Source organism: Narcine bancroftii, chromosome 7 (genome assembly GCF_036971445.1).
Source record: "Narcine bancroftii isolate sNarBan1 chromosome 7, sNarBan1.hap1, whole genome shotgun sequence".
In the NCBI taxonomy this organism is placed as follows: domain Eukaryota; kingdom Metazoa; phylum Chordata; class Chondrichthyes; order Torpediniformes; family Narcinidae; genus Narcine; species Narcine bancroftii.
In genome coordinates, this window is record NC_091475.1 from 207,560,563 (window position 1) to 207,587,316 (window position 26,754).

General features: G+C 40.9%; 1 protein-coding gene and 1 long non-coding RNA gene across 2 annotated transcripts in view; one reads left to right on the forward strand and one right to left on the reverse strand.

Moving 5' to 3' along the window:
* Window positions 1-1,382, forward strand: part of LOC138739641 (uncharacterized) — a 36,457-nt gene extending 35,075 nt beyond the window's left edge. Inside the window, exon 3 of the long non-coding RNA XR_011342354.1 lies at window positions 832-1,382. This is a non-coding gene — a long non-coding RNA (uncharacterized lncRNA). The remainder of the gene's footprint in view (window positions 1-831) is intronic.
* Window positions 1-26,754, reverse strand: part of acer3 (alkaline ceramidase 3) — a 222,321-nt gene that overhangs the window by 88,660 nt on the left and 106,907 nt on the right. Inside the window, exons 6-7 of the mRNA XM_069892507.1 lie at window positions 22,033-22,114; window positions 16,225-16,260 (exon numbers count right to left, since the gene is read on the reverse strand). Coding sequence (XP_069748608.1) covers window positions 16,225-16,260; window positions 22,033-22,114 — 118 coding nt within the window. The remainder of the gene's footprint in view (window positions 1-16,224; window positions 16,261-22,032; window positions 22,115-26,754) is intronic.

A 26,754-nucleotide genomic window follows, 5' to 3' on the forward strand; every position in this document is an offset into this window, starting at 1 on the left:
TCTGATAATCCTCTAAACCTAAATCGATTAATGATTGCATGTTCCCTAATAAAAATATATCAGGATCTAATACAAGATGGATATTATATAAACTGTTAAAAACTGCTTGAGTGCAGAGGCTCATGTGGTTTTCTCTAAGTGTGAGAGAAAGAGAGAATTCAGTTCTACAGTTCAGCAGCGCCAGCTGCGACTGGAACAGGACAAGCTGGCAAGCTTGTGGAAAAACCCCATTTTGAACACAGATTGTGAGTTCTTAGTTCAGCCTGGTCAAAGCCCTTGTGGTCCATACAAGAGGAGAGGGCTGGCTGCATGATGTTTCACTTGAAATAAGGGAAACAAGAAGGAACTCTGTGGTGACCTGAAAGAAAGAGGTTATCATCTGGAGAACCCTGAGGGGGAAAGTTTCTTCGGCAAGACACTGAAGTGGCTGGGTGTCCATCGTACAACAAATCTCTCACTGAAAACCAACAAGAACCTTCCTGCGTGGTAACCTTTCAAGCACTAAAACCTGGTGAAATTCATAAACGTTAAATTCTGTGCACAGTATAAGAATTGAACTTGGAGGAGTGAGAAGCAAGATTAGACTGTGAATTAAAGAACTTTTCTGAATATATACACACGTTACATACAAGTGCGCTTAGAATTAGAAGGGGTTAAGTCAATAGTAGTAAGTTAAAGTTTGATCCTGTTATCATGTTTAAAGATAATTAAAAACGACTTTTGTTTAATTAACCATTTGTCTTGGTCAATTTCTATTGCTGCTGGGTTTTGGGGTACTCTGGGCCCATAACACTAACAAAGTATGGTTTTATTTTTAAATCCTGTAACCAGGGAAGCCTCTCCCCAAGATGGTGGCGCCTGTGCTGGATGAGGGGTTGCAGACTCTGGGGGACTAGCCGACCAGCACACGGCACCAGAAAAGGGTGAATAACACATTAAGAAGGAGAATGCTGGGAGACAACATAGCAGGAAGGTGACAACAGCACCAAGCCAGCGAGGGGCTCAGCGGCTGTGGGACCCACACAGGATGAAGGCTGCTGGTAAATTGCGATCAAGGGACTCACACCAGGCTGCAGGAGACTGGCTGATGAGAACCAGATATGGGAACCAGGATTTGAGAGGGTGGTGATGGAAAGAAGGGCTCCTGAAGGCCTTCAAGCCCTGAAAGCTTGCTAATTGTCTTGGAGGTTTGAATCTGGAGTTCAGGTTGCCAATGGATCAAACAGGAGTCTGTGGCAGCTGCAGAAACTGCAGAAGCGCGAGAGGCAAATCAGTGGTCATTTTTTTCTGTTATTATTGGAGGCACTGGGGCAAAGCTCATGGCAAAGCCCCTTCTAATTCTTTGCCTTTACAGCGGGCAAAAGTTGATGTTATGTCATCTACGGTGTATTACACTTTCTGTATTATTACACAACAATAAAAGGAATCTTGAGACATCCTCAAGGAAGTTATTGAGATACATTTTCAAGCATGTGAACAATTAATTGGCGGGAAAAACTCAAGCTTACTTCATTCACTGAGTTTCTCGAGATCTTTCAAGACTTTGAAAGGTGGCAGTAGTTAACTCAGGAGAATGGTTACTATAGTGGCTTCGATCCAATAAGTGGTCGCTTGAAGGCTAAGCGAGACACTTGTTAGTGATGCGTTTCAATTATTTTCAATACAAATCCAGATGCATTTGAATTCTTTATTTAACAAGTAAACTGGCAACTATCTTCTTCAACATTCAATAACTGTGTGAATACAGAGTAACATTTATACTAACGGTCAACTAAAGTTATGAGGGTTTCTCTCACACTTCTCTACGTCACCATGTTTATAATATATCTGAAGCTCCTGATGCACGTCATACACTACCGTGCATGCTCCAACCGCCACTCCAATACACGAATGCACCGCACATGCTCAAGTGGCTCTCTAATACACAAACGCACCGCGCGTGCCACTAGAACAAAGATGGCCACAGAAAGCCAACCGAACCCGTAAACACCTATCACGCTCACGAGAACCAAGCGAGACGCCGACCTAACAAGCTAAGTAAAGGAATTACACATTTTGGCTCTTACAATACTAGCCCCTAATTATTATAATTAAACGTAACGTCTAATGTTGACTAAATATAGGGACTTTGATCCAATAAATAGTTGCCTGAAGGCTAAGCGAGACACTTGTTAGTGACATGTTTCAATTATTTTCAATACAAATCCAGATGTATTTGAATTCTTTATTTAACAGGTAAACTGATAACTGTCTTCAACATTTGTTGAAATGACTATAAATAACATCGGAATTAAAGCTCCGAAAATACAGAGTAACATTTATACTAACGGTCAACTAAAGTTATGAGCATTTGACTCATTCTTCTCTATGTCGCCATGTTTATAATAATCTATCTGAAGCTCTCGATGCGTGCCATACATTACTGTGCACATTCCAACTGGCATTCTAATACACTAACGCACTGCATATGCTACTGAAGCTCGCACATGCACACAATAACAAAGATGGCTATGGAAAGCCAATCTAACCCACAGATGCCTATGACACTCATGGGAAGCAAAAGGATGCCAACCTAACAAAGTAAGTAAACAAATTACACATTTTGGCTCAAAGTTATATTACTGGACGTGTAATCCAGAGGAATGGCGAATCATCTGGAGATCCTCCCCGTGACATCTAGAGAATTGATGATGCCATTTCTATATGCAACCAAAGTAAAAATCAAAATCAGAAATGACCATGAAACGACGAGATCACTGCAAAAACTATCTGCCTCACTCATGATTCAAGTTTTAAAAAACTTGTTTCCTCAGCTAAGCCAGTTTCAATGCCATTCCAGAACCATAGCAATGTGGCTGGGTCTTCGCTGGCCCCTGAAAAGCCCTGGAAAGTCACTCAGTTCAAGGACAACAAGGGAAGCCTTTCAAAGTGAGCATTATCCCAGGAGGCCACAATGGTGCTACATGTATGAATACTACAGAATGATTGGCTAACACTACAATGTACAGAAATGAAATGTAGAGACTGAATCCTAGTGTGACACTAGGAATGCAAAAAGACCACACTTGTCCCTTGATACTTTTTGAGAATAAATTTTATTTTACGGCAAGGAAATTTGCAAGTTTTGCACAAGAATATGAAAAATAAACAAAATATATGGGCTCTGTTGCATCAAATTTTCATTAGTAATTTTAATTAATTCCTTCTTGTAATGAAAATTAAACTGGTGCTTTACAGGATTCATGCCAAGTTCTGTGTTTGAATCAACAATCAGGTTTCTGCCCAGCCACAGCAACAAAAGAACCCTTATCAGGGTTGTTGCTAGCACCCTATACAACAATGAAAAATGTCCATTCTCAACTCCGATTTCAGGCATGAAATCAGAGCTAAGGGGTCACATCAAAGGAGCACATCAGTCTTCTTCTGATTCTGATCCAACTGACTGGGATTCCAGTCATCTAGTTCCATTCTGATTGAACAGGTCACAGCCACAGAATCATCTGCAAAGTCTTCACTCTCTGCATTGCCACCATCAAAACCCCTCCACCCACCAACCACATCCAAATATCCTCTCAGCATCATCTGAAAATGCAGCAGTTTCCTTGAACGTTCCAACACCCATTTCTCTCTCATTTATTTTCTGAATGAGGAAAATGTTAAACTAGGGAGCAGTGAAGGATGATTGTCTGATCCCAGATAAAGGGAGAGAAAGGCAAGGGAGAAAAGGAGTTGGGTCCCACTGACCCGCAAAAATAAAGTGTTCAAATACTACAAAGTGCATTCCCGAAGAATTAGTGACGTAGATCTGTGCAAGTGATAAGAGAAACCAGACGTTGCTGTGTATCTGGATGAGGATACACTGTTTGAAAGTATTAGAATGCTAGGATTTACCAACATTCTAATGTGCCCGTATTAGTTGTAAATTTGGGCAATCTTCTATTTACACATTAAGAATCAAAATACTCACAACATGCTTCATGTAAAAATGTTCTAAGATGCTTCATTGGAGTATTATCAATACACAAGTATAGCCACCCCAATCAATTTCTACCCTTTCATGTTCCTTCCTAATCATAGACTGATGATCGAGTCTTCTGAAGTTCTGAAGTAAAACTAGTAAAAATCCAGAGGCCAGAAATCCAGACGACCCGAGAATCCAGACTTTTCAAAAACTCTTAACTTTTGCACGCATGCATGTAGGTATGCGTGTATGCATTGCACAAGCCGCCAAATTACACCCAATTGACCTACACCCCAGGTATATTTCAAGTGGTCGGAGGAAACTGGAGACCCCGGGAAAGACCCACAGAGACTCAGGGAGAAAGTATCAACTCCTTACAGGTAGCACGGGATTCAAACCCCTGTCCTGATCGCTGGGACTGTAACAGCATTGTGCTAACTGCTACACCAACTGTGCCATCCCAAAGTTCATTTCAACTACCCCTCATAAGCAGTGCTCTCTGCAACAAGTCAGGATTTAGAACCAACATTCCTGACAATATAAGATGCTGAAGGGATCAAAGTGGGGGAGATGGGGTGAGGGGGGCGGCGAAGGAAATTATTATACAGTTGGTCACAAGAAAAAATTCAAAGGAAACCCTATGGAATCAACACCAGCATGCAGCTAAAATTTATTTCTGAAGTGTTGTTATTGGCAGTTAATGGCATGGAAATGTTGCACCACTTTGCAATTAGCCAAGAGAAGAACCAGGGCTTATCTCAATTGTTTGTTGAGGTATAAAAATCGAAAAGAACTCCTTCAGACTGTGATTGGAACTTTTATGAACTCCATAGATGCCATCTCCAGTGGTGAAACAAGCCTTGCTTAGTTATTCAACCTTGGGGTGGAGCTTGCAGCTGCAACCCTCTGTTCCATTTCAAATGCTAGAGTGCAGCCACCAAACCAAGATGAGGTTGGGAACATCTGCCAGCTATTGCAGCCTCAGACTGAAATCTAATATTTAAATAGTTTCTGCCAGTCATTTGGCAGGGAGTGCAAGCAAGCAAAACCACGTTCAGACATGCTCTAATCGCAAGGATATTGACATGGTCTTTGGATTATTATATTTATTCCTGGGGAAATGAAATTTCCTCTTATTTTTGGTCATTCTGCTGACTTTGAGGTCTAAGTGGAGGCTTTAACAGGGAGACTGGTGATAATCGGCATAGTGAGTCAAAATAAGATCATTTCTTCTGCAGCTTGGGTCAAGTATTTAGCATAGAGGTGGAAATGGCCATCAGCAGAGAGGCCCGCTCCTTCTGTGAAATGTAGGCAATCAGGGAGAGGTTAAAATGTCCCCGACAATGATATTTGCTCAAGTATGTCCTAATGCAGTTCCTCTTGGACTCAATGGATCAGTTGGAGCCTTATGTATAACTTACTTGCCTTCATTGTCATGGTACTGTGTCAAACATTTGACTGCAAGAGGGACAGATGGAGCTGAATTTGTCAGGTACGTTCAAGAAGGTACGTGGACCAGTCGACAAGAGGAGAGACCATACGGGATCTAATTCTGGTTAGGTGGTGGACCTCTCAGTGGGGGAGCACTTTGATGAGAGTGACCACAACTCCCTGAGCTTTAGCATAGCTATGGATAAGGATAAAAGCAGACAAAATGGGAAAGTGTTTAATTGCAGAAGATGTAATTATGATGGGATAAGGCAGGAACTAGAGAGAATAAATTGGAAAAAGATGCTCAAGGGTGAAAGCACAGAACCAAAGTGGAGGAAATTTAGGGACCACTTGTGCTGAGTTCAGGATAAATCTGTCCCACTAAGACAGGGAAAAGAATGGGTGAGGCAACTAGTCAAGAGGAAAAAGGAAGTGTACATTAGATTTAGGAAACAGGAAGGGGTCATGAAAAGTATATGGGTAGGCCAGGAAGGCCTAAAAGAGGGCATGAGAAGACCATGTAGGATTAAGGAGAACCTCAAAGCGTCCTATGTGTATATGAATAACAGAAGGACCATGAGAATGAAGGTGGGTCCGCTAAAGGATAAAGGACACAACATGTGCCTGGAGCCAGAGGAGGTTGGGGAGATTCTAAATGAATACTTAGCTTAAGTGCATAAGAGAGAAGGACCTTGATCGGGTGAGATCAGAATAGAACAGGCTTGTGTGCTGGAGAATGTTGAGATGAAGGAAGAGGAAGAGTTAGATATTCTTAAAAACATTAAGATTGAAATGTCTGTAAGACCAGATACAATATACTCCAGGTTGCTGTGGGAAGTGAGGGAAGAGATAGCTGGAGACGTGGCTAAGACCTTAAAGTCCTCTTTGGTCACAGGGGAGTTGCTGGAGGATTGGAGAATGGCAAATATGGTCCCCTTGTTTAAAAAAGGTAATAGGGAGAATCTTGGGAACTATTGACTGGTGAGTCTTAAATCAGTGGTGTGCAAACTATTGGACAGGATTCTTGAGGATAGGATCTATGAGTATTTGGAGAAGTTCAGTCTACTCAAGGATAGTCAGCATGGCTTTGTGAAGGGAAGGTCGTTCCTCATGAGCCCAATTGAGTTTTTTGAGGAGGTATCAAATGAAATTGACGAGCGTAGGTCAGTAGACGTGGTTATTAATGGATTTTAGTAAGGCATTTGACAAGGTCCCCCATGAGAGACTCGTTCAGAAAGTCATTAGGCATGGGATCAGTGGAACCTAGGCTATATGGATAAAAAAAAATGGCTTGTATGTAAAAAGTAGAGAGAAGTAGTGGAAGGAAAGTATTCTGCCTGGAGTTCAGTGACTACTAGAGTTCTGCAGGGATCTGTTCTAGAATCCTGCTCTTTTTGATTTTTATAAATGATCTGGATGAAGAGGCAGAAGGATGGGTCAGTAAGTTTCCAAATGATACAAAGGTTGGAGGAGTTGAGGTTGGTGCTGAAGATTGTCGTAGGTTACAAAAGGGTATAGGGAGGATGCAGAGTTGGGAGGAAAAGTAACAGATGGAATTCAATTCAGATAAGTGTGCGGTGGTGTATTTTGGAAGGACAAACCATAAAGTTAAGTACCAGGTTAATGGTCGGTTACTTATTATGTAAACAGACAAAGGGAATTTGGGGTCCAAATCTATACATCTCTCTAGGTTACCGTATAGGGTAGTTAAGAAGGCCTATGGGATGTTTGGCTTCATTAATAGGGGGATTGAGTTCAAGAGTCAAAAGATAATGTGGCAACTCTACAAATCTCTGGTGAGACCACACTTAGAATATGGTGTTCTATTTTGGTCATTTCATTATAGAAAGGATGTGAAAGCAGTGGAGAGGTGTAGAGGAGATTTACCAGGATATTACTTGGATTGGAAGTCTTATGAAGCAAGGTTAGCAGGACTTTTCTATTTGGACTGTAGAAGGATGAGAAGAGACAATAGAGATCTACAAAATTCAGAGAGGCATAGACAGGGTGGATTGCCAGCACCTTTTCCCGGGAAAGGAATAGCAAACACCAGGGGACATCTCTACAAAGTGAAGGGATGGAAGCTTAGGGAAGACATCAGGGGTAAGTTTTATATAATGTTGTGGTTGCAAGGAACGCCTTGCCAGGGATGATGGTGGAGGCTGAAACATTAAGGGGAATTTAAGAGATTCTTAGACAGACACATGAATGAAAAAAAAATAGAGGATTACAAGGCTTGAAGGTTTAGTACTTAGTTTTTGGAAGGAATATATGGGGAAGCACAACATTGAGGGCCGAAGAGCCTGTATTGTGCTGTAGTGCTCCATGTTCTAAATATTCAGGGCAACAGGCTGCAATTATATAAAATGTTGGTCGGGTAACATTTGGAATGTTATGTCAGTTCTGTCACCACACCATAAAAATAATGTGGTAGTGTTGGACAGAGGACAGAAGAGATTCATCAGGATGTTGTTTGGAATAGGGGACTATAGCTGCAAGGAGAAACAAAACGAGCAGGAGTTGTTCTCACAAGAGTGATCTTACTGAGTTTTATAAAATGACAGGCATGGATAGGTATTATTCATCAGCTATATTTAACGCCGGAGAAATTAAAAAAAATTGGTTTTAGTAAGTTGGATTCTTGTTTTCGATGTGATCAGACGGCCAATATTTTTTTCCATACTGTTTGGCTTTGTGATCGATTGCAACAGTTTTGGAAAGGTATTCAATCTGTTTTTAACAGTTTATATAATATCCATCTTGTATTAGATCCTGATATATTTTTATTAGGGAACATGCAATCATTAATCTATTTAGGTTTAGAGGATTATCAGATTTCATTTATTTATTTAGCTTTAGTTGTGGCTAAGAAATGTATAGTACTTACTTGGAAAGATAAGTGGTATTTGGAAATGAAATTTTGTTTGACTATGGAAAGAATATCTTTTTCAATTCAAGATAAGATGTCTTTTTATAAGTTAAAGTGGACTCTGTTTGCTAATTATATGCATTTAAGTTTGATTTAAATATATGTTTAAGTGTGATATTTTAGTATTGACAATTTTTTTTGTTGTTGTTAGAATTTTTTTTAGGTTGTTTTATCTCTTTTTTTGTAAGTGGGTATTTTTTTCCATATATAATATTGTCAATTTTATTAACTCTTCACTCTTTATTTTGGGGGGGAGGGTTGGACTAATTTTAAGTTAGACTATTAATATTGTGTTACAATTAACTGGGGGGGGGGTATTTTGTGTAGTTTTCTGATGTAATATTGTAATCATACCTTTAAAAAATTTTTTTTCTATTTTTCTTTAAATGTAATTCTTTATTGTATTCATGTTATAAAATTTTAAATAAAGTCTTCAAAAAAAAAGCATGGATAGGTAGATATGCACAGTCTTTTTCTATGGATAGCAAGTCCAAAGCTAGATGGCATGAGTTATGTGAGAGGAGAAATATTTCAAAATGATCTGAGGGGAAACCTTTTCCAATTGGGTGGTGGCAAAAGAAACAAGCTGCCAGAGGAAGTTGTTGGACAGGTAAATGGATAGAAGATGTAGGACTGGTGTGGATAGATACTTGTCGGGCCGCAGGGTCTGCTTCTGTGCCAGACAACTCCAGGACATCTTTAATGAGATTTACTGGAGAGGAAACATTAACAAAATAGCAATTCAGCAACTGTCACACAATTACTAAGTTACACAGAACAAGTCAGACATTTGAGTCATCAGTGGCTTTGAGCTTCTTATTTCGAGGAAATGGATGTTTCGAGGACAATGCAAAAAATAAATGAGAGAGAAACAAGCTGGCACGTTCAAGGGAACTGTTGTATTTTCGGATGTTGCTGAGAGGATGTGTGGATGCTTGGTGTGATGGTGACGAATCAGAAAGTGAAGACTTTGCAGATGATCCTGTGGCTGTTACTTGTTCGATCAGGATAGAAGTAGGTGACTGGACTCCCAGTCAGTTGGATCAGAATCAGAAGGAGAATGATGTGCTCCCTTGATGTGACCCGTTCTCAGCTCCAATTTCATGCCTGAAATCGGAGTTGAGAGGGGACATTTAATCATTGTTGTATAGGGTGCCAGCAACAACCCTGATAAGGGTTCTTTTGATGCTGTGGCTGGGCAGAAGCCTGATTGTTGATTCAAACAAAGAACTTGGCATGAAAACTGCAAACCACCAGTTTAATTTTTATTACAAGTAAATTAGAATTACTAATGAAAGTTTAATGCTAGTTTCCCTTTTTTAAAACATATTCTTGCACAAAACTTGCAAAATCCCTTTCTAAAAAATAACTTTATTCACAAAAATAAAATCACGGAAAAAAAGTGCAGTCTTTTTACATTCCAAGTGTCACAATGGCATTTAGACTCTATGTTTCATTTCTGTACACTGCAGTATTAGCCAATCCACCGCCAGTGGGCTGATCGCGCCTCAAACCGTGCATCTTGGCGCCTCACAGTTTGGCGGGCAGCAACCTCCTTGGAAGAAGACCGCAGTGCCCACCTCACTGACAAAAGACAAAGGAGGAAAAACCCAACACCCAACCCCAACCCACCAATTTTCCCCTGCAACCGTGTCTGCCTGTCCCGCATTGGACTTGTCAGCCACAAACGAGCCTGCAGCTGACGTGGACATTTACCCCCTCCATAAATCTTCGTCCGCGAAGCCAAGCCAAAGAAGAGTATTAGCCAATCATTCTATAGTATTGATACACCAATGTGGCTTCCTGGGATGATGTCCACTTCATTTCTTTGAAAGGCTTCCCTTGTGATCCTTGAACAGAGTAACTTTCCAGGCCTTTTCAGGGGCCAGTGGAAGACCCAGCCACACTGCTATGGTTCTGGAATGACATTAAAACTACCTCAGCTAAGCCCAGTTTCTTTTTACTTGGAACATGAGTGAGGCAGACAGTTTTTGCAGTGATTCAGTAATTTCATGGTCATTTCTGATTTTGGCTTCTACTTTTGAGACATATTCAATAGCATCTTCAACTTTCTAGTTGCCATGGGAGTATTGGCAGATGATTAGCCATTCATCTGGATTACAGGCTGGTGGAGAAGCTGCACTCATTGGAACTCAACATCCATTTCTGTAACTGAATTCTGGACTTTCTATCGTAAAGACCACAGTCTCTCCAGGTCAATAGCAGAACATCAATCACCGTCATACTGAGCAGTGGCAGCACCTGAGGGTTATGAGCTCAGCCCGCTCCTGCTCACGGTTCCACTAATTTCCCTGCCACCTGCTGCATTAAGCTTTCATGCTCACGTCACTGTTCCCATTCACTACATTTTATGTCCTCTTGTACAGTGCTCATGTGCCACTGGCTGCAGATTCTCTGTCATTACTTCAAGAACCTAGAACTGTACAGCACAGGCCCTTTGACCCCTGATGTTGCGCCAATTGATTATAAACCTACTCAATATCAATTAACCTTTTCCTCCTTCACAACACAAAATCCTCCATTTCTCTAACATCCGTGTGCCTACCTAAGAATTTTTTTAATGTCTCCTTTATACACTTAAAATCACTAATGCCTGAAGAGGGTGGACAAAATCAGTGAACCGGTGCGGACTCGAAAGGCCAACATGGCCTGTTTCCGCTCCGTATATGGTTATATGGTAATGCATTCCAGTCACTCACTACTCTATGTAAAAAAAAATCTTACCTCAGACTTCTCCCCTAACTTTCCTCTACTCACCTTAAATCGACGTTGTCAGGTATTGGATATTGCCACTCTGGGGAAAAAAAGTGTTGGCTGTCCACCCTATCTGTGCCTCTTAATTATACACCTCCATTAAGTTGTTTCTCTTAGAACAGTACAAGGCCCTTCAGCCCTCAATGTGCTGACCCATATATTCCTTTAAAAAAAATAATAAACCCACCCTACCCTGTAATAAGGGGTGCAGCGCTAAATTTTTAAGTTCCGGACATAACTAAAACCAGTGACAAGGAGGCACCAGAGCTGCATCGTTAGGGGCCCAGACTGGCCACATCAGGTGCTGGAGCTACCCCCTGAGGTGCCAGAGTGGCACTCTGGTGATCTCCAGTAGCCCTGCACCCCTGCCTGTAACCCTCTAATTTTATTTCACCCACGTGCCTGTCTAAGTCTCTTAAAAGACCCTAATGTTTCAGCCTCCACCACCATCCCTGGCAAGGCATTCCAGGCACCCACATATCTGTGTTAAAAACAAAACTTCCCCCTGATGTCTCCCCTAAACCTCTCTCCCTTAACTTCTACACACATTCTCTGGTGTTTGCTATTCCGGCTCTGGTAAACAGGTGCTGGCTGTCCACCCTATCTATGCCTCTCACTCTTGTAGACCTCCATCTCTCATCCTTCTACACTCCAAAGAGAAAAATCCCAGCTCCGCTAACCTTGCCTCATAAGATTTGCTTTCCAATCCAGGCAACATCCTGGTAAATCTCTGCACCCTCTCCATAGCTTCCACACCCTTCTTATAATGAGCTAACCAGAACTGAACACAATAATCTTAAGTGTTGTCTTACCAGAGATTTGTAGAGTGGCAACTCCTGAACTCAATCCTCCTATTAATGAAGCCCAGCATCCCACGGGCTTCTTAATTATCCTATCAACCTGAGCGGTGACCTCTTCCTCCATTGCTCCAAAGAGCAAAGCTTTAGCTCGTTCAACCTTTCTTCACATGTTCTTCAAACCAGGCAACGTGGTAAATTTCCTCTGCACATTCTCTAAATCTTCCACATCCTTCCTAATAATGAGGCAACCAAAAGTGAACACTACAGTCTGTGGTCCAAGCAGAGTTTATAGAGTGACAACAATATCTCTAGAATCTTGCACATTTAGACAGGTTCAAAGTTCAGATTTATTGTCACAGTACATACAACCCTGAGATTCTTTTGACTACAGGCTAGCTAGAATTTCTACTTATCGGTAGTGTAAGAAACCTGTAGTCATTTTAAAAAAGCGTCTACAAAATAGAAACATAAACAAACAGACTGTGAAATATAGAAAAGAAATGTTCAATAATGAATAATGTGAAAACGAAGAGTCCTTAAGTGATCTCTGATAGTGTTCGTTGTTTACGAGTTTGATGGAAGAGGAGTAGCAACTGTTCCTGAACCTGGTAGTATGAGTCTTGTGGCACCTATACCCCTTTCCTGCTGGCAGCAGTGAGAACAGAGCATGTCCTTGGTGGTGTAGACAGGGATATGGGCCAAATGCAGGTAGGCAACTTGATAGGTATGGGTGTTGGGCTGAGGGGCCTATCTAACTATGATCCTAATCTCACCCACATACAGATTTCCCAGAAGAAATCTTGATCAACTTCTTTTGTAGAAATCATTAAAAAAATCTTAGTTATCTTTTTCACCATCCTAGTTGAGATCAATCCAAGAGTTTCTCAATACTACACTAGACCAACTAAACTGTAGGGAGACGCTCTTGAAAATCAAGTCAAGTCAAAACCCACAGAAATGCTGGAGGAACTCAGCTGGTCCTGCAGCATCCATAGAAGCTAAAGATATATTATTAATGTTTTGGTTCTGAGCCCTTCTTAAAGGCATAAGCAAAAAGGCAGGCATCTGAATATAGACTGGGGAGAGAAAGGGCGAAGAATGGGAGGAGGAGTCGTCCAGACCAACAGACAAAAGGTGCTAATTGGAACTGATGAGAGGAAAGGTGAGAATTGATTTTGGATCTGTGAAAGGAGACAGCGGAAAAAGGGAACAGAGAGAGAGAGAGAGAGAGCACAAAGATGGGGGGAGGGGTTGTTTCAATAGAAACCTGAAAAGTAGATGTTAATGCCATCCAGTTGAAGGGTCCCCAGACGGAAGATGAGATGTTGTTCTTCCAATTTGTGGGTGGTCTCAGTCTGGCAGTACATGAGACCACCGACAGAGATGTCAGCAAGGGTACAGGACAGGGAATTGAAAAAGATGGCCACTGCGAGATCCACACTATTGCAATGGACAGAGAAGCTCAACAAAGTGATCTCCCAGTCTGCGCCCAGTCTCTCCAAGGAAGAAGAGACAACAACAGGAGCACTGAATGTAGTAGATGACCCCTGAAAATTCAAAAGTGCCATGTTGCTTCACTTGTAAGAAATTCCACCCTTCTTCTTCTACCCTTGTTGCCTTTCCCCACACCTTCTCCCTCACCACTCCTTCCAAGTGAAGCAACATTTCACTTGTGAATTGTCAGGGGTCATCTACTGCATCAGTGCTCCCATTGTGGTCTACCCTACGTCGGAGAGACTGGACGCAGACTGGGAGATCACTTTGTTGAGCACCTTGGCTCTGTCCGCTGCAATAACATGGGTTTCCCAGTGGCCACCCATTTCAATTCTCCATCCCATTCCCTTTCTGACATGTCTGTCTATGTGTACTGCCAGGCTGAGACCCCACGTAAACTGAAGGAACAGCACCTCTTCTGACTGGGAACCCTCCAACCAAATCACATTAATATCGACTTCTCTGGCTTTTGTTAAACCTCCTCCCACTCTTCCCCCAGCTCATTTCCCTATCTGACTTTCCATTCCATCTCCTTTTGCACAAACATGATAAATTCTTACTTCCTCCCTTATCACATCCAATTAACGCCTTCTGTTGGTCTAGATTCCTACCCATTATTTGAATTCTGAGACTTTCTGAGATTTCCTGCTTCTGGCTTATTCTAACAATTCCTTGAGGAAAGGCTCAGGCCCAAAACATCAGCAATATATTTTTGTCTCCTGTAGACACTGAAAAGACCGGCTGAGTTCCTCCAGAGTTTTCTCTTTAACCACTGGTATTGCCTTATTATTATTTGGCTGATGAAAGACAGCGGAATCAACACAAGGTCAGATTTTCCCTTCCTGAAAACTTTAAATGCTTAGCTCTGACAAGTCATACCGACAAGGTAACAAAAGCCTAATGAAACTTTCCAAGTTTAGAAGCTGAGTATGTTTTTTTTTGTCCCCGTTCCAAAGATGAAAATTCAGTGCTATCAAAACTTCTGATTGGGCCAGAAGAACATTATGAGATATATCTTGAACTGTTCATTTTGTTTAATTTGCAGTTGGCCACTAACATACATGGCATTGGTAATTTATAGATTACCCATCCACTGCTTCAATGAGAACATTTTTGAATGGGATATTCTCAATGAGTGGGATCCAATTTCAATTTCCATCATAAGAAAGAACTGACAAAGTAATTAGCATGCAAACTGATGCAATTAGTTAGTACACCAAGAGATGTCACAGAGCACAGGGATTCTAGCTGGCATAATATAGTAATACCTCGTTAGAATGCGATAGGTGGGGTCCAAGATTTCATACTGCGTTACAGCTGAGTCGTGGAACAGATGCATATATCTCATGATTCAGGAAGCAGGATAACAGAATGCTGGAGATTGAAATTAGTTCTACTTCAGGCATCCAGGTTTCACATCAAGAAACTACCTATTAAGAAACTATTAAGAAACCACCTCCAAATTAATAAGCCATTATGTTATGCCTTTTCCTATTTCTCAATCAGAAATTCCAATTCAATATAAAACTTTGTCAAGTAATGGCATTTTCAAATCTCATTCAGTTGGGAGAAATCAGACCATTTACTCAGGAGGAAAGATTTGGCATTGACAAAGTTCAACTGCATGAATAGTACCTCATCAAGACTTGTGTTGCTTTTAACCAGTTAGAATAATTCCTCATTTTTCATCTTCATGAAGTGCCTACAGATTCAACAAGTGGTTTTAATCACAAGTAAAATACGAATTTCACACTGAAATAATCAGAACTAATTGTCCAATTACAAAATGCTTTGATTTTCAGGAACACACAATTGTGTCTCAATGTGAAATCCACACCACCTTTTTTTTAAACATAAGATGGTAGCCATATGGACATAAAAGTGGCAGAAAATTTGATGGATTGACTCAGAATTCTGTCAAAATCATCTTGAAAAGCTACAATCAGCTGCTGTTAGACACTGCTGCATTTGGTGACATTTTAAGAATTTATCCCCTACAAATGCTTTTCTTCATGTGATTTCAAATGGTAACATTCTAAGATGCCTTCAGTGAAGGCCAGTCAGAATGGATGCTTTCAACACACTTATTGGACCATATGCATAGAGATTTGGAGCAATGATTAGAGTGGAGACTGTTACAAAAGGAGCAATCACCAGAAAAATTCACTACATTACTATGGGAATGGTGCATTCCTCTTGGATTCATTTCCATGCAAATTCATAATTATAAATGCAGACATAAAACTTTACATCTAGAAAGCAATCATTATTGCCTAGTTCTATTCAGAACTTTAGTGGGAGCTCCTAGCAAAGTAAAAGAAATAAGAACAGTGTAACAAGTCAGATTTCCACCTTTATAGCAAACACAAATGGGTTGCATGTTAATAAGATACATACACATGTCCTTTAATGCTACCCTGTCAAATAAAGGTACTTTAATTTCCCCAGATCTCACCCTGAAGCTAAGCAGATTTATGTTCGAAACATACTGCAACCTGAGAATTATTCGGCAACATAAAGGCTCGATGAACAATGTGGTGCATGAGATCAAGGAGAATCCAAAGTGTCAAACCAAAGAACTGGAACTGAGGTGGCATCCAAAGGCCCAAAGATAGTGTGAATGGCAAAACGGGAAGAAGTAACCCTGAATTTCTTGAGTTGTACAAACTGGAGGAATGAGATGCCCAACATCTTCAGGTGACCTCTGGGAATTTCATCATCGATCACATTCATTTACTGTTAACTTATGAGGTAATTATTGTATCATTCTGCATTTGGTAGGAGTGTGTACAGGAGGGCTCCTTCCCAAAATAATAATCTTTAGCATTACTAACCTGATGAAACACTGGCTCCTTCCACTGCAGATATACCTGTTCAAAACAAGAACAAAGTAACTGGCACACAGTGAAAAAAAGGCAGAAAGTCTTTAATAATAATCATTTGATCATTAAATGTCTCCAATCACTCTTCAACCTAGAGTGAAACAATAAAGTCTGCATACACTGTGAATGTTGTCAAAACACAGAAATGCTCAGAGTAACTCAGCTGGTTTGGCAGCATCCATTAGAGGTTGTAGAGCTCGTCGAAAGAACCAAAGACTTGTTGATCCAAACCAAGGCTTTTATTAGCAAAAGACAGGAGCTCTTCACAGGTGGCCGACCAGTCCGAAATGATCCGACCTGGCTAGGGACACAACCCTTTAAGGCCCAGACAGTAGGCGTGGCTTAGCTCTCAGCCAATCGCTGTAAGCACAGTCTAGATACAGTAACTCTATACACTATATACATTGGTGATAGATCTGTACTATCACAGGGGTAAAGATATATTCCCGACATTTCAGGCCCAAGTCTCTCCAAGGGAGGGCTCAGGCACAAAATGTCAGGAATATATCTTTACCTCCAATGGATGCTGCAAGACCAGCTGAGTTCCTCCAACATTTGTGTGTTTTGACTCTTCCACCAGGTAATAGTCAAGAGCTACCTTTGCAAGGCAATTTGTAAGCTTACAGGTGAGCCTTCAACCAGCCTGTGCAGCATTTCAGAACTCCTGCCACGTAGAAGATTAAATTCCTCATTGTTTTAATGGAATAAAGTGTTTCTATCATCTTCTTATTCCTGAACTATTTCCTTTCAAAGGTGAAAGTAAGAGGAATGTCAAAAAAAGCTCATTAAATCAAGTTGCAGAGTGCAGGAAGGGGCATGTCAGCCCACTGAAAAGACATCTGTCAAGAGGCTATCGATCCCTCCCGTGGGCAGGAACTATGTCCAGGCCCCTCCCGTGGGCAGGAACTATGTCCAGGCCCCTCCCGTCCAGGCCCCTCCCGTCCAGGCCCCTCCTGTCCAGGCCCCTCCTGTCCAGGCCCCTCCCGTCCAGGCCCCTCCATTCTCCTCCCGTCCAGGCCCCTCCATTCTCCTCCCATCCATATCCCTCCATTCCCCTCCCATCCATATCCATCCATTCCCCTCCCATACATATCCCTCCATTCCCCTCCCATCCATATCCCTCCATTCCCCTCCCATCCATATCCCTCCATTCCCCTCCCATCCATATCCCTCCATACCCCTCCCATCCATATCCCTCCATACCCCTCCCATCCAAATTCCTCTTGTGATAAAATTGAGCCCGCATTCATCACTCGCTCATTCCACACACCCACCACTCTCTGTGTAACAAAGTTTCCCCTCATGTTCTGCATAAACTTTTCCCCTATCACGCTTAACCCATGTCCTCTGGTTTGTATCTCACCTACTCTCAGTGGGGAAAGCTGATCTACATTTACTCTGTCTACTCCCCTCATGATTTTAAATAGCTCTATCAAATCTTCCCTCATTCTTCTGCAGTCTAGGGAATAAAGTCCTAATCTGTTTGACCTCTCCCTGTAACTCAGTTCCTGACGTCTGGGCAACATCTTAGTAAATCTTCTCTGCATTCTTCCTATCTTATTAATATCTTTCCATCTTATTAATATATTTCTTTTAGTTCGGTGACCAAAATTGCACACAATACTCCAAATTTGGCCTCACCAATGTCTTATACAATTTTGCCAATACAACCCAACTTCTGTACTCAATATTTTGATTTATGAAGACCAATATGCCAAAAGCTATTCTTTACAACCCTATCTTGAGGGGTATGGATGGGAGGGGTATTAATGGGAGGGGTATGGATGGGAGGGGTATGGAGGGATATGGATGAAAGGGATATGGATGGGAGGGGTATAGAGGGATATGGATGGGAGGGGTATGGAGGGATATGGATGGGAGGGGTATGGAGGGATATGGATGGGAGGGGTATGGAGGGATATGGATGGGAGGGGTATGGAGGGATATGGATGGGAGGGGTATGGAGGGATATGGATGGGAGGGGTATGGAGGGATATGGATGGGAGGGGTATGGAGGGATATGGATGGGAGGGATATGGACATAGTTCCTGCCCACGGGAGTGATTGGTAGCCTCTTGACAGATGTCCAGCGTGCAGAAAGTTGTCACTTTCAGGAAATTATGTATCCGTATTTCCAGCTCCCTCTGTTCTACTGCACTCCTCAATGCCCTACCATTTACTGTGTATGTCCTTTTCGTGGTGTGTACTTCCAAAATGCAACACCTCACACTTATCTGTATTAAATTCCATCTTCCATTTTTCAGCTGAATTTTCCCAGCTGGTCCAGATCCCTCTGCAAGCTTTGAAAACCCTCACTGTCCACAATGCCTTCAATCTTAGTGTCCTCTGCAAACTTGTTGATCCAATTGACCATATTATCATCTAGATCATTGATGTAGACCATCATTAATTTAGCCACTACTGATGTCAGGCTCACCGGTCTATAATTTTGAGGGTTACTTTTAGAGTCTTTTTTAAACAATGGAACAACACGAGCTACCCTCCTTACCCACAGCTAAGGACATTTTAAATATTTCTGTCAGAGCCTCTGTTCTATACTAGCCTCAATCCGAGGAAATATCTTTTCAGGCCTTGGGGCTTTATCTTAAGACAGCAAACAGTTCCTCCTCTTTAATCTATATTAGTTCCATAACCCCACTGCTTGTTTTTCTTACTTCCCACGGCTGTGCTCGTTACCTGAGTGACTACTGATGGAAAAAAACTTTTAAGATCCTCCCCCATCTCTTTTGGCACCATACAAAACCAATCACTCTGATCTTCAAGGGGACCAATTTTGTCCTTTTTGCTCTTAATATACTTGTAGAAACCCTTAGGATTTTCCGTCACATTGTCTGCCAAAGCCTCCTGATTTCTTTCATGAGGGTTTTTCTTGTATTTTGTATACTCAATTACCTCATTTCCTCCATGTTGCTTATACCTGCTACACACCTCTATCTTCTTCCAAACCAGGTCCCCAATATCCCTTGAAAACCAAGTTTCCCTATTGTTACAGAATAAGTTAATATGATTATGGAATAAAATATATCTTAAGGGGTAAGGTTAGATTGCGGTGGTTTACGTATTTGTTTACATTCTACAAGAGACATTAACATTTCACAAAAGACATCTAATTTAAAGTACAAGAGCTATGCCTAAGTGTAGACTCCATGTCTGCCATGACTTTACAGAAGCCATGAAGAATGCCTGTGAAGACTTCACAAGTAGGTGTTAAATGGACTGATGTTATATTTGAAATAGACAATTGTCTTTAAAGGGACATCATCTATGATCAGATGTCCAGGCTCAGAAACTGATTAATCTTTTATTGCTAAACTAGTGCCAGCGATCCAAATTTATGGTTGAAGTCTGCTGTTCTAAGATGGGTCATGTAGTTTTGCAAACAGAGAGGAAAAAACATGCCATTCTTGGGGTGGGGGGAGGGGGGGGAAGAGAGAGAGAGAGAGAGAGAGAGAGAGAGAGAGAGAGAGAGAGAGAGAGAGAAAGAGAGAGCAAGCAAGAAAGAGTTTACTGCAGCAGTTGGTGTTGAAGACTGCAAGTTTGCAGACCTGCTACAAGACCCCATTTCAAGACAGGTTTTGAGTTCCGACTTCAGCCTAAACCTCTGTTGTCAATTGCAGAGGCTGTGACTGGTTATTGTGTTTCTCCTAAAATAGGGGATAAAACAAACTCTTCGTGGTAACCTAGAAGAAGAGGTTATCTGTAATTTAAGTTAAAGTACCAAAGCCTGGTGATGATCATAAGTCTTAAATTCTGTGCACAGTGTGGAAAATTGCCTGATACCAATGAAGTTAGAGAAGTGAAAAGTGAATAATTGGACAGTGAAACAAAGAACTTTCCTGAACACATACACATTGCATATACATGCGCTTAGAATTAGAAGGGGGTTAAGTTAATAGTAATAAGTTAAATATTGATCTTATTATTATGTATTAATAAAATGTAAAGAAATTGTTTAAATAATCCTTGTCTTGGTGAATTTCTATGGCTGCTGGTTTTTGGAGTCCACTGGGCTCGTAACGCTATACTTACTAACTTTTCCTTTAATCCTGACAGGAACATACAAATTCTGTACTCTCAAAATGTCAACTATGAAGGTCTTCCACTAATCTCACACATCCTTGCCCGAAAATAACTTATGCCAATCTACACATTCTAGATCCTTTCTCATTTCCTCTAAATCAGCCTTTCTCCAAGTTAGAATCTCAACCTGAGGCTCAGATCTATCCTTCACCAGAATAAACTTGAAACTAATGGCATTATGATCACTTGACCCAAAACGTTCCCCTACACATACTTCTCTCACCTCTCCTGTCTCATTCCCTAATAGCAGATTCAGTAATTGGTACCTGTATATATTGATTTAGAAAACTTTCCTGAATACAGCCCTTTTATAGTGGGAATCCTAGACAATATGTGGAAAATTAAGATCTCTACCTATCACAACCTCTACAGATTCGCTCCTCCAATTTTCGTTAATTATTGGGCGGTCTATACCACAACCCGTGAGTGTGGTCACACTTTTCCCATGCATCAGCTCCAACTATATAGCCTAAGTAGACGGGCCCTCTGGTCTGTCCTGCCTGAGCACAGCTGTGATATTTATTATCAAGGAAGACTGCCTTCATAGTTGCCCTCATTCTCCTTGCAGGCAATAGCTCAAAATCCAAAGGGATTGTGTTGTATCTAGAGGAAGCACTGCACCTATTTGTCAGTTGTGCATCAATTGGATCCATTCTCACTTCAAATTCAGAATCTTGATGATTCAAATTACACTCCAATGACTTTAACACAATACAAAATCATTCTCCTAAGTGAGACACTACCAGAGATTAGCTTTCAGATTAGGTTGCACTGAGGCCTTGTTTTCACTGTTAAACGGACTACGGTACTATTTTAAATTCACCAATTTGCCCAATATTTATTCCTCAACAATCAGTAATGAAACAGATAACCTCACGATTTATCCCATATATGTTATGAAAGACTGTGGTACTCTCAATTTTCTACTGCCTTCCCTTGTGACAAAATGGCTACGGTTGTGAAAATACTTCACATAAATGCATTTTTTCAACCACAAGGCAAAAGAAGGGGAAAGCAGACCTTTAAATAAAGTATCTTATCATTAGCTTCTCTCTCACTGCCTTTAGTGCTACTTGACATCACTCTGTTTCTCAGTGAAAGCAACAACATGCTAAATTGGTAAAAGTGCCAAGAGATATTTAATTTATACAAATTCAGATTCTATGCAAAGCCCAATGGCCACAAGCTGGAATCTCAGGGACTTTTCTCAAAAACAGTGGTTCTCAATCATTTTTCTTTCCACTCACATACCACTTTTAGTATTCCCTAAGTCATCAGGGCTCTGTGATTAGTAAGGGATTTGCTTAAGGTGGGATGTAGGTGGAAAGAAAAAGATTGAAAACCACTGTTTTAATCGTACCTCATGGACTCGTTATGTGCACCGTTTCAGAACTCCAAAGGAAATGGGCAAACGACAATTTTTATCAAGCAAAAGATTTCAGTAACAATTGGGTCTCGAGCAGTGATTCTCAACCTTCCTTTTCCACTCATATCCCTCCTTAAGTTATCCCTTACTAATCACAGAGCACCGATAACATGGGGAATACTGAAAGTGGTGTGGGAAGGAAAAGGTTGAGAACCACTGGTCTATAATCAAGCAGTATTAAAGTGAATGCCTGCACAGAAAGCAATTTAAAACAAATAAGAATATTAACTTACTATGGTCACTAGCCCACTGAATAGTACCAGAATAAAAGCTAGAAGGTAGTTGCGTGTGTTCTTGTGTTTGAAGCATTCGTACCTGAACAAAATAACACATTATTAGATTTAAGAAACCTAAAAACCACAAAGCTGTTGATGATGAAACTTTGCACACAAATGGGATAAAATATTTTAAGTTCTTTAAGTACCATATTCAGAACCTATACCTTCTCCAATTGCTAATTATTCGTTTAGCAGGCCAAAGGGCAAGGACAGGACCTACCTCAGCATCACTCTCAGCTGCTTCCCTGCCATTGGTCATTGGACAGATATGCTGGAGGTTCATTCCTCCCTCTTAATAGTGAGAGGAGTGGCAGGTTGATCATTTTGATGGAGGACAAAACACAAGGAAAGTCCTGCCAATTTGCCCCCTGACTCCAAATGAAAAAAAAAAGCAGGGGCACCAAACTGGTGGGCAATCCAAGACTGTCCAACTCCAAAACTTAATCTACTTCAACTTCAAAACTTAACTATTGCATTGTACAAGTGAAAAGAGCATTCAAAGGAGTTTCAAAATACCTGAGAGAGCATTGATTAAATTATATGTCTTTAATTGTAAAAATGAACATTATGGAGTGTGATAAAAACAAAGCTGGAGAAACTCAGCAGGTCAAACGGTGTACTTTATATAGCAAAAAGATAAAGATAAACAATGTTTCAGGCTTGAGCCCTTCATTAAGGTATCAAATTATTATATTATTGGGTGTGAAGTATGTGGTTGTCCAGTTGTACAGGCAGTGACCTGGTTCTATTTTCATCACAAGTGTTGTCTGCGTGGAGTTAACATGCTATCACTATGACTGCATGGGTTTGCTCTACTTCCTTCCCATGTTCAAGCTGGGCTGGTTGTCTTGTCGGGTTATCTGCCTAATGAGACTGTCCCCGAGAGTCAGAATAGGAGTTGTGGAGGGGTTATTAATGGGCACATGTGAGGGACTATTTTATGGGAAAATGGGTTTCCTTTGGATGGTGACATGAATGCAAAATCAAATGGGTTATCTATGGCATATGTTGCAAGGAAAAATGAAAACATGGAGGAGGAGGAGGAGGTATAAAGTGAAGATGGTGAATAAAATCTAAAACAACTAGAAGATTAAAAACAACAAAAGGTTGGGTCTGCAGGTGTAGCAGGCTGTCAAGAAAGTAAATGGAATATTGGCCCTCATTGCTAGAATGATTGAATTTAAGAGCAGAGAAGTTAAACTGCAACTGCACATGGTAAAGGTGACACTTTCCAAGTTCTAATATTTCCAAATTTCAAAACGTGTCGTCTTCAAGGAAATGTGAGCGACGATATTCCAAATTACTATCTTATTAATCCAATAAACCAAACTTTGTCGATGCAGCTTTAAGTAGCTTTAATTCATTGATAAAACAGATAAACATTTTGCATAGCTTCATATTGAGTTTTTCATTACGATGAGTAAACAAAGCATCCTGTATAAATGATATAACGATATTCAACTTTAAACAGATAGAAGAAGAAACTGACGAAATTAAGACAAAATAAGATGAATTCAAAGAGAAGTATCGTGAGCTTACATCCCCTTCATAGTTCTTCAAAGAATGAGATGCAAACTCTTGGTCTGCTTGGATATTATGACATATGATGTCATAGTCACTATGGTAACACTACAAACAATACTTTTTCTTAAATAACGTGTGCCACTTTTGATACTGTTAGATAATGACCTACCACGAGTAGGATAGGCACATAATTAACTACCAATCAAAAACACAAGGTTTTAACCTTTACACATGGTACTGGTGAGGCCGAATCTGGAGTACTGTGTGTAGTTCTGATCTCCTTACTTGAGAAAGTATGAACTGGGTTTGGAGGCAGTACAGAGGAGGTTCACCAGGTTGATTCCAGGAATGAAGAGATGGGCCTATGAGGTGAGATTAAATCATCTGGGACTTTATGAGAGGGGATCTTATATAAAATTATGCAAGGCACAGATAGAGGTAGGCAAGTTATTTCCATTGGTAGGGGAGACCAGAACTAAGGGGGGGGGTGCAGAACTAGGGGGCATAGCCTCAAGATTTAGGGCAGAGATGAGGAGGAAATGCTTTTCTCAGAGGGTGGTGAATCTGTTGAATTCACTGCCCACTGAAGCAGTGGAGGATACCTCAGTAAATATATTTAAGACAAGAATGGATAGATTTTTACATTGTAAGGGAATTAAGAGATTATGGGGGAAAAGGCGGATAGATGGAGAAGAGTCAATGATGAGCCATGATCTCATTGAACGCCAGAGCAGGCTTGAAGGGCTGGATGGCCTACACTTGCTCCGATTTCTTATGTACTTACATAACATCAATGCAGTAAATATTTTATTCTCCTCTTCCCGGCTGATATCTGTGATTTCAATTGCTACTATCTATTTGCAACCACTTCCACACACATTTGTATCAGCCTTTTTCAGCTACCACAATCACTCACTTTCCTGATATCTGTCCTGTCATATTCGTTTTCTCCATCCCTCTCAACTTTCTCTGCAACTTCGAACTTGTTTCCTTTGTCACTTTTCCCAGTTCTGATGAAAGGTAACAACGATCCACATTAGCCTGTTTTCCGATTTTGATCCCAAAATACAGTAAAATCCCCAGTATCCCACACCTATGGGAGGAGAAGATGCCAGACAAGGAATTTTCCAGTTGCTTGAGTGGCGAACTAAAGGCAAGGCATACCAATTTTAAACTTCTGTATTTTTTACTTGTTTATTTTCTGGGATTTTTTTTGTTGCCAGTTGCTTGAGGCTGCTGTTTGCGTGTATTACAATCAAAACAACCAAGCTCTGCAATGGGCATGGAGTTCTGCCAAATTGCAAATTCTGGCTTCAATTCTCATTTTGTTCCAAGTTTGCACACAAATTACAGAGATTGGAGGTTAATTCACTGGGTTTTGTTTATGGGAGAGGATGGGGAAAGAGGAAGTAAACTAGGAGAAGATGAAGCTGTTTTACCCTCAAGCTTGTCCTGCTTGGGTGAATAAAGGATAAGCCTTGCTCTCTCACAAGTGACTATTATCCGACTTAGCTTGCACATAACTGATGACTTGTGCTGAACGGGTCAAATCCTGGCATGACATTGCCATGTCAGGCTAAACTAAATTGAATAGTGAAGGTATTCAGTTTTTCTTTCAAGATTTGCTATTCAAAGGTATTGTGGCAAGGCTTTTTTTTCCATGAAAATATTCCTGTCACATTTTGAATTGTGGATTATTGGAAGGTACTCTGTATTGGTTTCCAAACCAAAATCAATCCACTCTGCTTGCTTCCAACTATAGAGGCAATTTCGAGTTACGACAAGGCATAATAAAAGAGGCTACGAAAACACTATGCTCTGTATGAATGCCAGACACATGAGAATTTGCACATTATAATGGTATAATATTTAGTTATTAATATAGCATGGTTAGTGTGACATGATTACAGCACCACCGCCCTGAGTTAGAATCCAGCACTGTCTGTAAGGAGTTGGTATGTTAATCCCGTGTCTGCCATGTGTTCCAGCTTCCCCCACCCACCCTCCAATAAGTACAGAGGTAGACAGCAAGTTAATTTGGAAGCAATTAGGGGCAGCACAGGTCTAAATGGCTGGAATTGGCTTCTACCGTGCTACAAATATTTTTAAAATCTAATTTTGTTCAGTCATGAAATAGTGCCATTGAATGCAAATGATAAAATTTTCTTTAATTCTCCGATGGAGAACATTTCTCAGATAGCGAGCTTCACCAAAACAGGAGTCCATCTCATTAATGTAGGTGGATACCATTCACGGCAGATTGGATCCTCTTCTTTTTGATAGGACCACTGTAACAATATTTCGCTGACGTGCATGCTGCACTCCAGCATAAATAAAGTTTGCTGAATTCAGTGATCAATCGTGACTGCTAAAATGAAAACCATCGTGGCCAGGAAGAAACATACCCTTCAAAATGTACGGGGGTTGCAGGCTAATTGGGGTATTTGGGTGGTGCAGGCACATGGCTGGAAAGGCCTGTTACTGCGCTGCATGTCCTAATGTCAAAATATCAAATTCAAGCTTTTACTCTGCCTTTTTTATTTTGTCATTGAGAGCAGCTCAGGTCCTTAATATTGTCTGCAGAATTATAAATAGGAGAAAGTTAAACTATTCCTGTGAAAATGTGCATTCATACCCAAGTGCTTACTTCAGGCTGTCAATCAAGACAAACAAATGCCTCATTTCAAAACAGTACACCATATATACGAAGTCAGCAAAACTTATCTATGGTCATTTAAACTGTTGGAACCTGTGGAAATTGCACATCAATAATCCATAGTGGTTACCCAAGGGCTCAAAAAGTGATTCCTGCTCATTATTTCAAGCATTCCAGCCATGAACTGTTTGGCAACTGATTTATTTAGCGTTTTGTCACAAATTGCCGACTGAGTGCCCTTGGTTTTATCAATGCTGAAAAGTGATGGCTGTTTCCCTCAATAACGTGTGCCACTTTTGATACTGTTAGATAATGACCTACCACGAGTAAGCCGCAGTGACCGGTCTCTACCACTGAGCCTGGCCCTGTGGCTCGGAAGAGAAGGAGGGAGAAAAGGAGAGTGTTTGTGAAAGGGGATTCAATAGTTAGGGGAGCAGATTTGAAATGTATTGGGGGTGTAGATTAATTGGGTGTAACTTGGGTGGCACGGACTTTTG